This window comes from Desmodus rotundus, chromosome 6 (assembly GCF_022682495.2).
Source record: "Desmodus rotundus isolate HL8 chromosome 6, HLdesRot8A.1, whole genome shotgun sequence".
Lineage (NCBI taxonomy): Eukaryota > Metazoa > Chordata > Mammalia > Chiroptera > Phyllostomidae > Desmodus > Desmodus rotundus.
Genome location: NC_071392.1, coordinates 153364108 through 153382282, shown reverse-complemented (window position 1 = coordinate 153382282; position 18175 = coordinate 153364108). Strand labels below are relative to the sequence as shown.

Sequence of the window (18175 nt, the reverse complement as noted above, 5' to 3'; positions counted from 1 at the left end):
TGCAGACACGCAGGCCTCACCCCACACCTGCTGAGATGGCCCCTGTGGCAGCAGGGCCCCGGAACGAGTATTTTCATCAAGTTCCCCAGGGTGTTCCAATGTGGGGTCAAGTCTGGGAAGGCACCTCTCGTCCACAGGGGAAACGCTCAGTGCCGCCCCTGCCACAGTGCACGCCCACTCGGACTTCCACGCTGATCCCTGACGGTGAGTGATTTGCCTCCTTGAGTGGACTGCGGACCCAGTGGGTCAGAGGCCACGTTTACTGTTTCTTCTGAATCTCCCTGAGCTCGGAAGTGAGCCACAGACACCCAGCCCAGAAGGAAGCCTTCATCTGACCTAATCCAAGCCTCTACGTGGCGAATGAGTAATCCATGGAAGCAGAGGTTCAGAAACTGTGCTCCAGGGGTCCCCCAGGGTCCCCAAGACCCTTTCATGACCTCACAGGATCTGAGCTGTTTTTGTAGTAACCATAAATTGTTACATTTAAGAGATTTGCAGAAATAGGAAACAATTCACTATTTGCACTCATTTTTAAATTAGAAAATATGGTTATTTTTCATACGGATGCCATGTATGTTAACACGTGATATATTTATCGTTTTTAAATAAATTGATAACTATTTTTAAATTTTCTCGGCTTTAATTTTGAATGTAGTAACTACAGATAGAATCTATAAATACACAAGTTCTTTGGGGACCTCAATAATTTTCAAGAGAGAAAAGGGGCCCTGTGTCCAAAAGGACCAAGGACCCATGCCCGGCAGAGCCCACTGTGGGGCAGAACCTTCTTTCAGGGACGGGGAGCGCAGCACCTTGGGAAGCGGCCCTGGTGGCTGTGTCCTGAGGGCAACATAGGGGTGACTCACAGTGACTCTGAAGAAGGGGACCGGGAGTGAGTGGAGGTGGGGGCTGCGGTGCATGGAGGCAGGAGAGCTTGGTGTCTGAGCGCCCTCAGGTCCTCAAAGCCCAGAGGGACAGCCGCGACGCAGCGGCCCTGGGCCAGCCTGTGTCTGGGCCCCGCACACTCACCCGCAGGAAGGAGGGGAATCCCTGGCCATAGTACCCGACGGCAAAGTAGTCTGGTTTGGGTCTGAGGATCTTCATGATGTTTTCATAGAACTTCGCCTGTTGGATCTGAAAGAGGAGAACTCACAGCTTGTAACAACACAGACACGTGTCAAAGGCACATGTGACTTGGAGAGGCCACGGCGAGGACATGATTGCCACACCTGTTTGCACGCTGGTGGGAATGTCTGTAACCCTAGCAGCGCGTTGGGTCTCACATCCACAGAGTTAAGCAACAGCAGACTGAAAATATTAGAAAAAAGCTCCCAGAAAGTCCCCTCCTCCCCCCCAAAACGCTTGAATTCGCCGGTGCCCAGCCCCACGCTGAGTCCACGCGAAGGAAGTGGCGTGAGCACACCCTCCGGTAGCCTATGCAGAGAGAGGTTCCAGGCAAGTCCTACGCCGTTATGTAAGGGACGTGAGCATCTGCAGAGTCCGCTATCGGTGGGGGTCCTGGAACCAGTCCCCGTGGGCACCAAGGGACAACTGTAATAGCTCTGTGTACCGTACACCAGGTCCCACGTACATCACGCTGCCTGGACTAGCTCACCGACGGGCAGTGTCCTCAGAGCAACCTGCGAGCGCTGTATCTTCCCTTCGCAGACAAAGCCACGTTAGCTCGCAGCGCAGCCAGCAGGCAGGGACGTGAACGCAGCCGGCTGTCCCCGGGCGTGTGTTTGTGAGAGGCCCTGGATGGATGGCGGTGTCTCCCTGTGTGTGCCCAGCACACGGGTCACCGGCTCTAAGGGGTGTGTGTTTTCCTTATTTTAGCGTCTCTGGAAACAGTCTGCATCTAACTTTACACCCGACAGTCTCTCCCCATTGGGGTGAGCTGGACAGAAATCATCAGCCGGACGTGACACGGCACATGTGAAAGGACAGACTATGGCATCTTCCACGTCACACAATGTGGAGGACAAATGTGCACGGACCAGGCACGAGACTGTGAGGTGGGCTTGGTGCCCAGATGTGTGTGCCATCAGCGTGTGCATGCACGTGCATTGTGTGTCTGTGTGTGCACAAGCGTGTTCTGGGCGTGTGTGTGGGTCTGAATGTGCTCCTTAGAAGGCCTGTGGATGAACTCATGGGGCAGGTACAGGTGTGTTGTTGTGCAAGCTCATCTCTTTGAGCTCTCCACTCCCTAACCTGCCCCCACCAACAAGAACTCTAACCCCCCCCCCCCCCCAACACTCTCACTCTCACTCGAGCTGGCCTGGCCTCTAGGAACGGGCTAAGGTGGGGCCCTGGGGTCCTGGCTCTCAGGTCACCAGGAAGTAGGTGGGGGGTGTGGGTGCTGGGGAAGCCATCCAACGGTTATGCGTTTTCCCTGCAGAGGCCGCCTCCCCTGGCCTCCACGGCACAGGCGGAACAGGCTGGCTCCCCCCCACCTTTCCACTTCCTCCACCAAATCACAAGCACCGAGGAGCTAATGGGGAATGGCCAGATGGGGAGCATTTTAATGTGATTTATCTGTTAATCGGAAAGCACAGATCTGGGTTTTTTTAATTGGCTTAGTGATTGGTGGGACTCTCACTGCGCACGGAGTACAGTGTTGATTGGGTGCAGCAGCGGCAGCAGCGGCCGCCCGATGCCCAGCAGGTACTGAACACCCATCCCTGGACTCCAGGAACCGTCTGATGAGTTTTCCCAGAATTCCTCCCTTTGGAAATATTCCCACCTGGGAGGCAGCCGTTCAGCACAGCCTGGCTCAGCTCAGGCCCCACTTCCCTTCTTCATCTAGGGGCCCACCTGCCTGGCCTCCCTCTCCTTGTCCTGGCCTCTCTGCTGAGCTGAGGCCCTGAGCACCCAGCCTCCAGGACAGTCAGCTCCGCTGATGACACCTTACCAGGTTCTGGCTGAGCAGCTCGTAGTCAAAGATCTCCATCTCATACTGCTCCGCCAGCTCCTTGCACAGACTGATGGCCTCCTCCCACATCTGCAGGGAGGTAGAGAAGACAAAGGTTAGGGCCCCTCCAGGCTTGTGGAGCCCTTGCTGAGGAAGAGGCCTGGCAGCTCTGTCTCCTGGGGCTCAGCGGAAAGTCTGGCCCAGCCCCAGCCCCACACCCAGGGAGCCGGGCACTTCCCAGGAGTACGCTTCCTCTGCTGCTCAGTCCAGTTCCTTCGTAAATAATGAAGCAGCCACAGGTTTGGGTAGACACTGTCCCTACAGGCTCTCAGGACCTTCTCCACCCCTCTGAGAGGCGACCAGAGGCATCTGGACCTCCCAGGTGAGAAACAGAGGTGTCAGCCCTATTTTCCACAAGAGAAATGGTTCCCAGAGAAGTGAGCAGGTGCCAAAGGTCGGAGAGGTTTTGGAGACAAAGATGGGGCCAGATCCAGTTCTCCTAAAATTCATGCTTGGGATCTTTCCATTCTGCCAATATGACATCCTCCCTGCCACCCTGGCCATCTTTCCTCCCCCGTCCCTCCCTCCTGCTCTTTTTTTTTTTTTTTTTTGGATGGGGTGGGGGTGGTCGTGGGGGACTGGTGAAGAACGAGATCTGCCCTCTTGACAGAATTTCGGTTCAGAATTCAGTGAGTTCAGAGGCCCAGTGGTGGGCAGCAGGTCTCCAGAACCCAGTCATCTGGTGTGACTGAGACTCCGTGCCAGTCCCTTCTCAGTGGGGTTATCTGGGCTGTGTGAGTGGGCAGGGCAGGGCACAGACATGGCAGTAGAAGTGGTACTAGAGGTTAAAAAAGAGCGGTTGAGACTTTAAAAATAGGTCTTTTCCCTTTTTGAGGTCAATTATGAAAAAACAAACCCTGGAGAGAGGGATCCTTTTTGTCTGCTTTGTCTGACACTGGGCCAACAGATCACTCCTGTACCAGCCACCCCTGGGGGCGGGAGCCCCTGCAGAGCGGCTGGGGATGCAGAGTGGGCTGGGGATCCGCCAGTCTCCAGGGACACCCATCACATTTCACATTTGGTTTAAAACGGAAAAATGCACCTGAATGAAAACGCTGGTGGAGGAGGGGAAGGAGAAAGAAGTGGCCAAAAATGCCGTGTGTGCTTTGTAGCAAAAGTGCTCTCTTTGCATCCAAGCATGAAATAAACAAACGCAAGTGCCACGTGGAGGGGCTGTGGCTGCGCACAGACAGCTTAGTGAGCAGGGTAAAGCTGCCTTCTGTGCCAGGAGGCGCCAAGTCTGTGGGCCAGCCTGGGCTGCGCCGGGGGGCTGTTGGCCTCGAGTGGAGGTCTTTGCCAGCTCCCCACCATGAGCTGCCGGAAATGCTCTCCCCATGTGTTAAGAGACCACTAAGGGACCAGGAAGGGGGCCAGGCAGGAGAGAAGTACCTGGGAGTTCCTCCCACGTCTGCCCCTGTGGTCACTGGGACCTCTGACAGTCACTGACCCCTGAGTCTAAGACATCACAGCACCTGCTAGCTGCAAGCCGTGGGGTGGCACACAGGGATGGGACAGACACAGGTAAAGCGCACACTAAAACAGACGTGCTAGCCGGGTTCTGAGGGATGCAGAGGAGTGGACCAGGTAATGGCTGATGGACTTACACAGTAGAAGCCATTGTGAGTGTCTGGAGCAATGAATTTCCATGAAGGGAGGCGGGGCAGGGGGAGAAGTTGAAGGGACGCTAAGGAATTTGGGCTTCATTCTGGAAGCTTCCACAGCAGTGGCTTTCAGAGGGAGCTGTAGCCCATCTGCTCCCTCCTCTCTGCTCCCAAAGTACTTAGTTATGACCCTGCTCCCTCCCCTGCCCCCACTACTGCACAACACCAAAGGGTGATATGCAAACAGGATCGTGATTGGCATGTGTGGTTTTCCAACCAGAGGGTAAGGTCTCTGAGATCTGGGGTGGTGCCTTTTCCCTCTCTGCTCAGCCGGTTGACCTGGATACCTCAGAGGACAAAGCTCAGCCTACACTTTTGGGGCTGCCCCAGGCCACCACCTGCTGTGACCTTCATTAGCTGCTAAGCCAACAGGAAGCTCTGACTTGATGTCCCACAGGGAAGGAGGTCCCAGGGTCACAGAGTCTCTGCCCTCAAGAGGCTTATAATTGTAAATTACAAAAACCTCGCTGTCCAACCGCTCAGCTCCTGGGGATTTGTAAGCCCTTCCACAGACGTTACCTCACTCTGTCTTTCCAGGGGAAAGTGGGGAGATCAGACAGAGGCAGATGCGGCAAATGCAGCGATAGGACAGGCCAGATTAAGTGTTCAGTTCTGTCCTGATGAACTACAAGACGCTGGCCATGCGGAGGATAGGCAGCAGGTGTACTGGAGGACCCCAGGAAGGTCATATGGAGGACATGGCCCATCCCCGAGGGCCTTGAAGGTGGAATTGGGCCGTAACAGTGACGTTAGAGCTTAACGAGATGTTCCCACGTACCAGGCCCTGTGCTAGGTGCTCTGCATGCATTTTCTCCCTGAATTTTCGCAGTATCACTAGGAAGTAGGTACTGTTAGTACCTCACTGTGATGGGTGGGGCACTGGAGTCTCCGAGGAGCCAGGAACTGTGGGTAGAGGAGTGAGGTTTGAAACGCAGGCTGTCTGGCTCCACAGCCTGAGCACTCAGCCAGCAGGCCACATCCCCTCAGGGTGAGGGCTGGCATCGGGGTTGGCACTTCTGAAAGGTCTCCTGGAGACTGCACGGTGGGCAGCAGTTGGCCTGGCTGATCTCCTGACCCAACCCAACCGAGCATACCGTCCTTGCCATTCAGGGTCCATGGTGGCACCACAGTGTCATTCATATATTTGATCCATTCAGTTATTTAACATGTATTTACTGGGCCCTGCGTGTCAGACTCTGTTCCGGCCACTGGGCGTTCAGCAGGGGACAGGTGTCTGCACCCAGGGCATTCTAAAGTGAGGAGCCAGAACATGAGCAAGTAAAACCAAAATGAGCAAGCTGATGCCTCAGTGCTAAGTACTTGGAAGAGGCAATAAGGGTGACTCTAGGCTGGGGCGTTGCTTTGTCCAGGGTGATCAGGGAAGGCCTCCTGGAGGATGTGACATCTGCGCAAAGCCCTGAGCCATGAAAAGGAGCCTGGCCTGAGGTGCTGCAGAGGAGGAATGTTCCGAGCTGGGGAAAGCAAGTGCAAAGGCCCTGCGGTGGAGAAGAGTGTGGCGCAGAGCATGTGAAAAAGAGGGAGCCTGGCAGGGATGGAGTGAGAGAAGCAGTCAGAAGACAGCTCACAGGGGCCTCGCAGGTCATGGGCAGGGCTGTAACTTGTTCTACGTGGAATGGGGGGACCAGTAAGACAGCTGTAAGCAGGTCAGCAGTGTGATCCAAAATATGCTTTATGATCACCCCATTTCCTATATGGAGAAAGCTCTGGTGGGGGCAATAGGGGTATCAGGGAGACTGCTTAGGACTCATTGGGTGTCCAGGTGTGCAATACTGGGCCTTGAACGAAGGTGGTGGGGCCGAAGGTGGAGAAGGATGGAGAAAAGTGATCAGACTTATGACGGGATGGGGAGCTAGCCGCAGGTGGACTGGGTGTGAACTCTGTGAGAGAGCCGCCCTTCCCAGTAGCAGGTCCCCACAGAGAGGAACAGCAGGAACACATCACCTTTCCCTTGTCAAAGTAGCCTATGATGATCTCGTACAGCGTCTCCTTCAGCTGGCGGTGGGTCTGGGGGTGCTGCTGGCCCGTCTGCATGACCTGTGACGCGCACTGCTCATCCGACCACTGTGGAGAGAGGACACGCAGAGTCACCAGGGGCTGAGAGGCCACCGAGGGCAGGTGTCTTTCATGCTGACGAGGAGCTGCCCCCTTGCCCCCCTGGTGTCAGCAGTAGTCAGAGAGATGCTGGTCTGCAGGTTCCACTTGGGAAGTGCCTCCTGATTTTTGCCGAGTTCACTTGATTCTCCATTGGTTCATATATGTGACTTGTAGGGATTTTCTCTGAAGCCCTACATCGTCCCAGCTCTTCAAAAGCCAAAGGAAATCCCCCAGACTCTGTCCTGCTACAGCAGCACTTTTGAGAGGAGGAAAACAGCGCACTGGGTATGCTAATGGACAGCTGGTGTTTGGATGTGATATAAAACAGCTGGGTATTATACCACATGGCAAGACACATCTGGAGGGGTTGCTGTTGCGGTTCAATGTGAAGGTCACTTGAGACCTTATGTGACCAGGTGAAGCAGTGTGGAAAGGTAACCTGTCAGGTCAGGACTTTTTGGACTCAGAGCAAAATAAAATTGATTTGGGTAATTCTTTTTTTTTCTTGTTTTCTTTTTCTCACTCTCCAACTTGCTGTGAGGGCCCCAAGGGGTCCGCTTTGCTGGAAGGGCAGTACCTTGAGGAGCCAGGTGTGGAGGAGGAGCGTGTAGGCAGCCTCTGTGTAATTGTCGCAGTCCAGGTGGAGATCGCGGAGTTTGTACAGGTACCTGTTCAGGGAAACAAGCTGAGTCATCGGGTGCAGCGATAAGGAGGCAGGTAGAAGTCAGATGGAACAACTGAGTAGCTGGGGGTAGCAAGGGAACTCCCCAGCCCTGCCAGCCAGCCCCCTGCACGGGTCACATGAAAGTACTCAGCATCTGTGGGGCATTTCGTGCATGACAGGTACCGCACTCAGTATTTTAGATGCGTGGGATCATTGAATCCTCGTGACAACCCTGTGAAATGGGTCCGTTGAGGATTCCCATTTTCAGATGGGAAAACTATGCTTCCAGCCAGTACTCTTCAACTTCACACTGAAGACTCTGGCCAATGCAACATGACAAGGGAAGTCAGGGAAGGGGAACTGAGTAACCTGTCGGAAGCCATGTGCTAGTAAACGGAGGGGCTGACTGCAACCCCAGGCTACCTGCCTTTAGAGCCCACGCTCGAATCACTGCACTATTCCAGGAGCACGAGCAAGTCACGGCTCTGGGAAGGGGGCAGCTCCTACTCTCCCTTCATGTTCCCTGGGGGTAAAGGAATTTAAGAAAAAGAAGTGGACCAGGGGCTAAGACTGGATATTCTCCTTGAGGCCTGGAGCTGTCGGCAGGGAGAATCTACCATTCTACAGGAATCACATTCCCACCTCCCACCCCTTTCTAATGTGATGTTCCAACTCTGAGACCTGAGATGAGTCTACAGCGAGGGCTGCAGAGCACAGAACAGGAACAGAGGAAGGGAGCTCTGGTCAATTCTTAGGTGTTTGACACCTAACAGGTACTAAGGGGCAGTGAATTAACTTCACGGTGCCTGCCTTTGCCCATCTGGAAAAGACAACACTCACAGAACCTCCCTACGTGTACACAAAGAGCTGAGCAGACCATGTGTGGAAGCTCAGAAAGTGACAGCTAACATCGCTGCTAATGAATGTGAGTTTGCCCTGAAAGTGATTAGCATGGGGCCAGCACTGAGCAATAATGGTTCTTATCTGTTATCACGGCAAACTTGGTTTTTCTACAAAACATTTCCTCCTGCCGCTGTGGGCAGCAGAATTCAGAGCCAAAGCACTGCTGCTTTGGTGACTTGCATGTTGTCGGGAGCATGCGACTCTTGGTACTTTGGTGAAGGGAAGGCGCTGTGACGTGGTGCCCTTGGTCCCCTCCTCTTGCAGAGGAAAGGTGTCCTCTGACCACGCCAAGATTCTGCCCCGACTGTCTAACCACGGGCAACAAAGGGCTCCCAGAGCATCTGCACTTGGAACAGATCCCAGGGCTCAGGCTGAGGCTCCTGTTAGAAGAAATCTCTCCACACAGAATGTCGCCAAAGGAGGAGCTGGCGTTTGACACTGCTGACCACATAAAACCTGGCCAGTGAGCCAAATGCAGGCTGCCTGCCCTCAGGGTAGGGGCTGGCAAAGGTTTTGAGGAGAAAAAAAGGTCAACTAGCGGTTTTTGATAACGAATGAGCCGGGACAGCCTAGTGTCCTTCTGCTCGCTTGTTTACTGAATCAGCAAGGTTGTCCTGAGCCTGCGGGCTGCACCAGGCACCGGAGGTATGTGGGGACCTAGGCAGACACAGTTCTCGGGATCTGGAATTCGGAGTCCAGGGAAAGGGGGCAGATGTCAATCAAACAACCACCTAAATAACTGCCAAAATATAGCTGTTTGTGATCAGTGTTTTGAAAGACAGTCTGTGGTACTTTGAAAGCAGGATTTATGCAGGTGGGAATTCCAGAAAGGTTCCCAGAGTTGGGCTGGAATCTAAAGGTGAGGGGGTAAATGGGGAGCATCTCAGAAGATTCATTCATTCATTCATTCATGCATCCATCCATCAAATGGGTGCTTTATACAGTGTATCAATTCATTCTCCCAACAATCCTTATGTAGATAAGAAAAGCAAGACCTGTGTTAAAGTAGACTGAGATAGAAATAGGTAAAAACCAGGTTTTGAAAGCAGCTGTTTCTGCCTCTACAATCATGGCCTTTCCACCCCCTCCCCTCCCTTAACATTCTGCTGATCCATCAGAGTTAGCAGTGGACTTGCACGTATCGAGCCTGTGGTCCACCTTTAGAAACCCCTACATACGTGGCTGAGTCCTACCTTACCTCCCCTGCCTGCCCTTGGTCCCTTAGATCCCTGATGGCTGAGTCCAAAGCACTTGGAGAGAGTAGTCGGAGGGAGAGCCTCCCTGCTATGCTCAGCTCCTTAGTTGGCCAACACACCCTCTCTTCTCCTTTGTCAACTCAACTACAGAGCCCAGAGCAACACACCCGGATGGGCTTGACCTGGGACTCAAACTCGGATACCTCCAGATGCCAGATGGGCAGCTTGAGAGATGCACCAGTGAAGTTCAGTGGGGACAGAGATGGTGCTGTGAGCAGAGCTCTCCTGCCATGGCCAGTCTGGGTGGCGGTTGTCAGGACAGGATAGGAGCCCAGTGTTGCCGCGCCTTCTCAGCTTTTCAGAGGAAGCGGGAGATTTCGATTTTTATGTAAAAATCTTTAGATTTTAGAAAATCTGGCAAACAATGAAAAACGTTTTTAAATACTGTGCCTGCCAAACCGAACAGATTTTCAGACGACATCCGGTTTCCAACGTCTGGTTTAGGCAAATGTAGTTTTCCTAGTACTATGGGACTCAAATCTCCAACGCTTATGGAGACCTGGGAGTCGCCATCTGTGTTTCTAAAGTGGGAAGGAAGGAAGAGAGGTTGGAGGGAGGGAAGCGTGCGCCAGGCACGTTACCTATAGAACTGCTCGGAACCCTCCGAACAGAAGGTAGGATGAGCGCATCCTACGGCGGGAAACCTCAGCCCAGAGACACTGAGTGATATAGCCAGGGTCACAGAGAAACGAGGGGAGGGCCCCAGGCCTCTCAACCCCCAAAGCTTGGTGCTGCTACAGTAAGTCATGTCTAGTGATGTTATAAATACTCTCCACGCTCAGGACAACCTATGGAATTATCTTGTTTCCAAACGATAGTTCCTGTTTCCGGAATAGTGCTAAACTAAGCACGTAAAAATATCTTCTGTTACAGCAGTGAGTTCTGACTTTGAGTCAAAAGCCTTGAAGGAGCTGTGCTTGTTACCTTCGTAGTCAATGCCACCTTGCAGGTACAAATAAATGCCCGAGAATTTTGTCATTGTGCTATTTACGGCGGAGAAAAGTTGGGAGCACCTAAATGTTCAACAATACAGGATTGGCTATATAAATTATGGTACATTCTGGAAAGAGAATTTTATGGTTTCATTAAAAATGATGTTGAAATATATCTGTTGACATAGAATTCTTGTCAAGCAAGGAATAAACTATGAGCAATATGATCCCATTTTTGCAAAAAATATGCAGGCACAGAATTCAATCTATATATAAATACAAAAGGGTCAGGGAATATGATTGGATTGTGGAGGTCTATTTCATTTTTTTGTTTTGTTGGTCTGTATTTTATGAGTACTTTTTGTTTTGGTATTACTATGTATTATTTCTGTAATGAGTGAAAATAACAATTACTTTCTTAAAACTTTAAAGAAAAAAAAATAAGATTCTGAGGAAAACTGGTAAGGGAGTTCTTTGCTCCAGGCTAATGCCCCCCCCAGAATCCTTCAGGACATGTTCAGATAACTCTCGTTTAAATGCCTACAAGAAAGCAGCATCATGCATCCCACATTGTTTCCCTTTAAAACTGGGCCGCCTGTGACCGGACTACATGCCTTACCCACCCAGGACTCGGGCTTTACCAGCCAGCCTTGCCACAAAACGTAAGAGCAGAGCAGTGGCTCAGCCCGCAGGTGGGGGAGGACGGCATGATCGGAGGCCAGCGCACGCCAGCACGGCAGGTCTGAGGACGACCCGCGGATTTCAGGGGCTGATTACAGGAGCGTGAAGGGAACTGAATCTGGGGAGGCTGATAGAAATCAGGACACTGAAGGTAAGCTCCAAGTCTATCCTGAAGACAGTAGGGAGCCATCGATGGATATTGAGCAGGAGAGTGACACAGCAGGTCTGGGTTTTAGAAAACGAAAATCTTACCTGATGTACATCTCTTCCCGATTGTTGTCTTTGTAGAAATTCTAGGCAGGGAAGGAAAACGGTGGTGAGTGTTTGTCTCTGCAGAGCAGCAGGGGTGGGGGGTAGAGCGATGCAGGAGGGAGGAAGGTCGCTATTTACTGTCTGGACGCCCTGAGATGGGAGCAAGACGTTTCCTTTCCTGAGTGCCTCAGACAGCCCCACTAGGAGATTCTGCCTTGAAGTCACTTCCCCATCCTTCGACTACAAGGGACAGGGGGAGTCTCTCAGCCGTCACTTATCAGGGGGTGCGGTTGAGCCGAGGCAGTGTACTCTGACAAGGTCTATGGGGAGAGGCGGCCCAGCTTGACCGTGAAATGCTCAGACCCTGCACTCTGGTGGACCTGAGTAACAGCAATAATCAGAGTCGGAGGAATAGTAATCGCAACAGATCCCAGTGATGATAGCAGATCATAATGCCTGACAGTGCGGAACTATCAGGAGTTAGGACGAGGTTCCACAGCCCAAAGCATTGAAACCTGGCAACACCTACCCAAGCTCAGGGTTCCCTTAGACCAGCAGTCGCCCTGGGCTCCACCACCAGAGATCCCAGTCCTGTGCCTTTTTAAACAAGTCCTTACAGATTTGGAGCCAGGAGGTCATAATGTGATCTGTGAGTACTGATCCAATGCACCCACATGCACCTGAGGCTCAGGTGTGGGGTGGGGGTGATGTATTCCAGCCAGTCGGGGGGTGGCAGAGCCGTATTAGACCTCAGCTCTCCTGACACCCCACCACCACTCCATCCACCTCCCTGATACCATACTGACACTCACAACTAGCAGGCTCTGTTTGCTTCTAGAACTGTCTGTGCCAAGATTTCTCCCTGGTCAGTCTGACTGTTGAAGGGCAGTTTCTGCTAAACTCCTGCAAAAGCCGCCTTCACGCTCTGCATGTGAATCAGGCCTGGTGGAGTTAGAAGCAATGAATTCCTTTCTGCAATAATCAGGATTTTTAAACTCCTCTTAGCATTTCGGGAAATCGATGGCAACATCTAGACTATTACAATGGAAATGGAGGCCACATGCAGAATGCTGGGGACAGGGTTGGTGCAGTATTTCTGGAACACTGGGGGCTCATTGTGACAGGTGCCACTTGGTCTTTGGCCAACTCCATTCATTTATGCCACTTCGGGTGGGCTGCATGGTGGGTATGAAACACCGTGGGTGCCACTACCTGTCTCACGACCCCATCACAGGACATATGAAGGGAGACCTTTGGGGAGTTGGTCCGTGGCAGGTCCTGTGTTACATGGGGTAAGAGTCCGGGTGTGGAGTGAGCTGCCCTGGTGAGCCTGTGCCCCAGAGCATTTTCTATAAATCCTCCTATTGCTTCACTCTGCAAGAGAGGGAAACTAACACGCAGTGGGCATTTAACCACGGGTCAGGACTGCACAGCCATGAAAGAGGTCCTATCCTCTCCTTCCGGGAACAGATAAACTAAACCTGCAGAAAGCTTCCTTGACTTGTCTATTCTATTAGTGATCGGGGGCAGCATGAGAACCCGTGGGCCATGTGTCTCCAAAGCCCCTACACTTAACCCCTTTCCACCGCCACCTTCTTCCCACATGGTGTGCTCATTGAGTGCTCCAGGGAATACTCATTCCCAGTTCAGACACAAGGAAACTGAGGCGCAGAAAGGGGAAATGATGGGCCTCAAGACACAGAGCTAGCAGATGGCAGAGCAGGGGTTCTGGCCCACGTCCATCTGGTTTCCAAAGCCCTCGGTGCTGCATCGGGGTCAGGAACAGCGGTGAGCCCCAAGGCCGGGCCTGCCCCAGGACTGCCGTCTGGCTCGGACCTCAGGAGGGCCGCCAGCCCCACTCACCAGCAGGTTCACGGTGCAGCTCATGCGGTTATCTTTGCTCTCGTCCGTCATCACACCCCGGTAATCCAGCAGCTTCTCCAGGAGGCCTTTGACCAGGCCCACGAAGTTCTCCACGGACTTGGAGATGGTCGGGTGCTCAGCGGCGCACTCCATCAGGCTGCGGGTGCAGACGGGAGGGTAGTGAGCTCAAGGCCAAGGAGGAGGCTGTACTGGGGTGAGGGTGGGGTGCAGGGGTGGGGGGCGCCCAAGCCAAATAATCTAGTGAGTCTCAGTGCCCCTGGTTCATTGGCGCATCTTATTCATTCATTCATTTATACACTATTTACCCCTATACAGCCAGCCATTCAATGGACCCCTGCCACTCACCCCGCAGCACTCAAGGGGCAACTATAATTTCCTTCCCCACCATCAAAGTGGGAAAAAAGTAAAAATAAATCTCCCCTGCGGGCAATGGTGTGGGGGCACGGTCACTGTTATTGGGAGTAGTAGGTCAGCGAAACTTTTTTGGGCGGCAATTTTCACAACATCAGAATCACAAACGTACCTATCCTTTGACCCGACTATTCTACTTCGGGGAAGCTAGTCTACAGAGATATTCTCAGAGGTGTGCAAAGATATATTCATCATACTTTTAAATTATATCTAGGGGTGAAATAATTGGAACTGTTTCAACTTTCCACCAACAGGCAAACGGTTGAATAAATTAAAGCATGTTTACAAACTGGAATTCTATGAGCCACTCAAAAGTACGAGAGACCCATGTGTTTTGACGCGCAAAGCTCGGCGAAGAGTAAGTCTCCGAACCGTACTCGTTGTTTACGTCGCCCGCTCACCCAGAGCCGTACCCTGTTGCAGGCGTTATTCGAACCATCTTACAATTCTGACTGTTTAAACTCTCATCACAGTCTTATGAGGCGGCATGTTTGCAGATGGGGAAACGAAGTCACGGAGAGGTCAACTTAACTCGCCCAAGGTCACGCAGTGGATAAATGCCAACGGTCTGGCTTTCGCCTCCGCGTTTCCGACCACCAAACCCTGCGGGAGTGGAGCTGCATGTCCACGTCGTGTCTCCGTGTGTTTGTAAATCTGCAGGACGTGCTTAGGAACACACGCCGCACCCTCCAGACTGGTGGCTCCTGACCAGGGGTGTAGAGGGGAATAGGGGAGGACGACGCTCGTTTTTCCATTTAAATGTGCATCTGTTATTTGAAATTTGACACTTGTTGTGATATTAATATTCTACATTTAAAAAGTGACATTCCCTAAGCACCTGTTTGTTGCTAGGTACTATGCTAGGCACTGCTTGGGGCAGGGATGGGAGAAAGATACGAAATAAAAAAAGAGATATCAAAAAGAATCACACCTACCCTTACTTAATGCACAGGCTAGGTAGGAAGGAAGAGGCAGACAGATTTAAATTTGATTCATGACAACTTCTTATTAATCATGTATTCTGTACCAGACCCTGTACTAATCGCTTTTTCTTAAGAAATCATCACAGTAATTCTGATAAGTAGTAAATATTCCCCTTGTGTTCCATTTGAGGAAATCAAGGCCCAGAAAGGTTAATGGACCTTCCTGAGGTCACTCAGGCAGTAAGCGGCGACCTTGGGAATCCAGACAGTTGCTGTTCAGTGTCTTCCCGCAGAGAAACTTTGCGGTGTGTTCTCAGGCGTCTCTAAGAGCTGCAGATGAGCATTACCCGGGCTATTTGTTTCTGCCTGCTCTCCTGGGGCAGCTGAAGTCCCAAGAGCTTCTAGGAGGAGAGAGGTGAGAAAGGCAAGGATTCCGGCGGGGGTGGTGATTTCCTCCCAGAAGGCAAACCAGGCTGGAAGGAGGTGACGTCGCCAACTGTGGCTGTGACCAGACAGATCCATCTTCTCAGTGGGCGCAGCACCTGTTTCCCTGACTCTCAAAGAGACATGCAAATTGCCCTTTGATTTCGCCTGTCTGGCTCAGTCACAGCTGCACCTGACTCTGTCTGGACCAGTGCGTCCATCCCTGCTTCCTGTCTTAAACACAACGCAGTCGCAGGGTTGAGGGTGTGCTTTCTCACCGCCTGCCAGGACAGAGGGCATCTCAGAGCCTGAGTGCAGCTAGGCTGGTGTTCTCTGCCCTGGCCACACAGTAGAATCACAGAGGGGGCGGGGCAGCTTTTACAAAGCTCAGTGCCCACTCTGGGTCAATGACTCTGCGTCTTCAGGGGTGGGAGCCAGGAAGCAGTATTTTACTTTTTTAAGTAAGTCCAGGTGGTTCCATCGTGCAGCCAACGTTAAGAACCATCGGCTTAGTCCACTGCTATGCAAGCTTCAGTGTGCATGAGAATACCTGGGCATTGTGATAATCTGTTCTGCTTCAACAGATCTGGCTAGGGCTTGCGAGTCTGCATTTCTAACAAGCTGCCAGTAGAGGCTAATGCTGTTGGTCCTTTGAGGAGCAAGGGTTTGGGAGCACCAAGTCTTGGCTCTCTTAGTTTCTCTGTTCTTTAGGCGGGAAGTTAGAAAACTGCTCATATGGCCTAGGATAGTGATATGAATGGGTAGATTGGTTTGAAATTATACATCCAGCCCTGGCCGGTGTGGCTCAGTTGGTTGGAGCATTGTCTCATAACCAAAAGGGCTGAGGGTTTGATTCCTGGTTGGGGCACACACCCAGTTAGATTCTAGGTTACGGGTTTGGTCCCCAGTCGGGTGCCTACATTTGCCGGTCCAGGTGGGTACAGGAGACGATCAATTGATGCTTCTCTCTCACACTGACGTTTCTCTTCCCACTTTCCTCTCTTTCTCTACCTCCCTTCCTCTCTTTCTAAAAGCAATGAAAAAAAAATGTCCTCAAGCGAGGATTAAAAAAAAAAGAAATCATCCATCCAAGCTCCACATATCCACCAAACGTGCACTGTTCTAGAAAGCAGGGAATTGCTGATCTCCGGGAGGTCACAATCTAGCAAAGGCAGCAGATGTAGAAATCGAACAAAAACTTACCGTAACAGATAGTGACACTACCACTTATTGAGTACTTCCTGTGTTCCAGAGGCTGTGCTAAGCCCATTTTATTGATTATCTTGTTTAATCCTCACAAAATCTCCTTGCGGTAGACATTATTAAAACCTTGGATTCACAGATGAGGCCCGGGCCCCTGGGGCTGGGCTCTGACCTTGGTCCCACCAAGGTCACACAGCTGTTGCTGTCCTTTGAGTCCATAGGGGGGTATATTTGACGATGAAAAAGAGCTGTGGGACTCTCTGGGTGATGCAGGTAATGCCCTCTCAGCAGGAAGAGGAAAGGAGGGGCAGGGGAACCTGCCATCCTACCTGCCTTGTGGGAGGTGGGGACTGGGGGGAGCTCACACCTCGAACAGAAGGCATTGAGGGTGCAAGGCCTCCAGAAGCAGGGGTCCAGGCCCAGGCTCCCCATCACACTGCCAGACCCGGACTTCCCCTTATTCCTATAAACACTCTGCGTGTAGTCCCTCTTCTGACAGGTCCTCTGGCCCGCTGAGAGCTAGCTGGGTCCCAAACACATATTCTCCATCCGTTCACGCCTTCCAGGCCCCTCCCTACTTCTAGAAAAATTCCCACACAGACAGAATACAGGAGAGTACAGAAGGCCTCATTTCTCCACTCAGTGTGGGACCCTCGCTTTCAGGCAGGTGTGGAAGGGCTGGAGGAACTGAGGACAACCAGCCTGGAGGACAAAAGCTAGGTAGGCTCATGGCTTCCAATAACCACATCGCTATCCACCTGGAGATCAATAATAATAGTTAATATTTCTGGACAACCTACGAGGTGTCAGAAACGGTGCCAAGCATTTTACATGACTCTTCTTGGTTATTCGCAACAAAAACTCTGAGAGCTGGGAGGTATTTTTTATCTGCAATATGCAGATAGGGACACCAAGGCCCAGAAAGTTCAAAGGAAGAAGCAGGGACTCGGCCACCAGACGTGCTGATGGGGTCCTGACTCCTCGGGTTGGGCTTGATTACTTTTCGTCAAAATCATTCACACCTCTCTCTCAGGAGAAAAATAATGAGCTGTTTCTCATTTCCTCGCCCTCTACGGGTTCCTGTTATAAATAATCGCTCAGGAAGGACTGGAAAACCCTGCTGGCCATCTGAAGGCTGCCGCAGAGCACCATCCGCCCACAAAAACGGGACTTGCCAGCAGTGGACACGAGTTCACCTTGGGTCAATATTTAGATTTTCCTTTTTAGAACTTAAAGATAAACGTTGACTCAGGCAAACTGTCCCTTTTTCCCTGGACAACGGGCCTCAGTGCCCACCCAGGGCCAGATGGTAGGTCTCTCCTTCCGACTGCGTTTGTGTTCTAGGTGTTTGGGGAGGGCTGAGCGGTGGGGCCCCCCGAGGGGTGTGGGGGCCGGCTGGGATCACTGCTACACCAAGGGTCCCAGCAAGGCCTTTCGTGTGCTTTGGTGGCTAAAGTTAATATACTCAAAGAAGATTGGAGGCAGCATCCAAAATCAGAGTTATATCAGAGAATCATACAAATCAAAGATTCTACAATTAGGAGGAAATTTGGGGTGTCTGAGTCCCACTCCTAAACCTGGGGTGAAGTGTTAGGGGGTAGGGAGGGGTAGGAAGGTAGCAATGGCCATGACAGAAACTACTGTGTGCCACATGCTTTATAGCTACTGCCTTCAAAACAACCACAGAAGGCGTGTCATCCCATTTTACAGATGGAGATAAGCCAAAGATGCCGCGCGATTGGCCTAACGTGTGCAGCTGCTAAGTGGTGGAACCAGGAATAAAACCCAATGTCTTTCTCCAAAGATACACAAGTGGATAATGTGCACAAGAAAAGATAGATGCCCAGCCGCATTACCCATCAAGAAAATGCACATCAAAAGCACAGCCAGGCAGCA

The 18175-nt window shown here is 51.9% G+C and overlaps 1 protein-coding gene across 1 annotated transcript in view; it reads right to left on the bottom strand.

The window, feature by feature from the left end:
- DOCK2 (dedicator of cytokinesis 2) overlaps nucleotides 1-18175 on the bottom strand; it is a 355926-nt gene that overhangs the window by 22100 nt on the left and 315651 nt on the right. Inside the window, exons 35-40 of the mRNA XM_024576730.3 lie at nucleotides 13299-13455; nucleotides 11436-11476; nucleotides 7325-7415; nucleotides 6595-6714; nucleotides 2912-3001; nucleotides 1030-1134 (exon numbers count right to left, since the gene is read on the bottom strand). Of these exons, the coding sequence (XP_024432498.2) occupies nucleotides 1030-1134; nucleotides 2912-3001; nucleotides 6595-6714; nucleotides 7325-7415; nucleotides 11436-11476; nucleotides 13299-13455 (604 nt within the window). The remainder of the gene's footprint in view (nucleotides 1-1029; nucleotides 1135-2911; nucleotides 3002-6594; nucleotides 6715-7324; nucleotides 7416-11435; nucleotides 11477-13298; nucleotides 13456-18175) is intronic.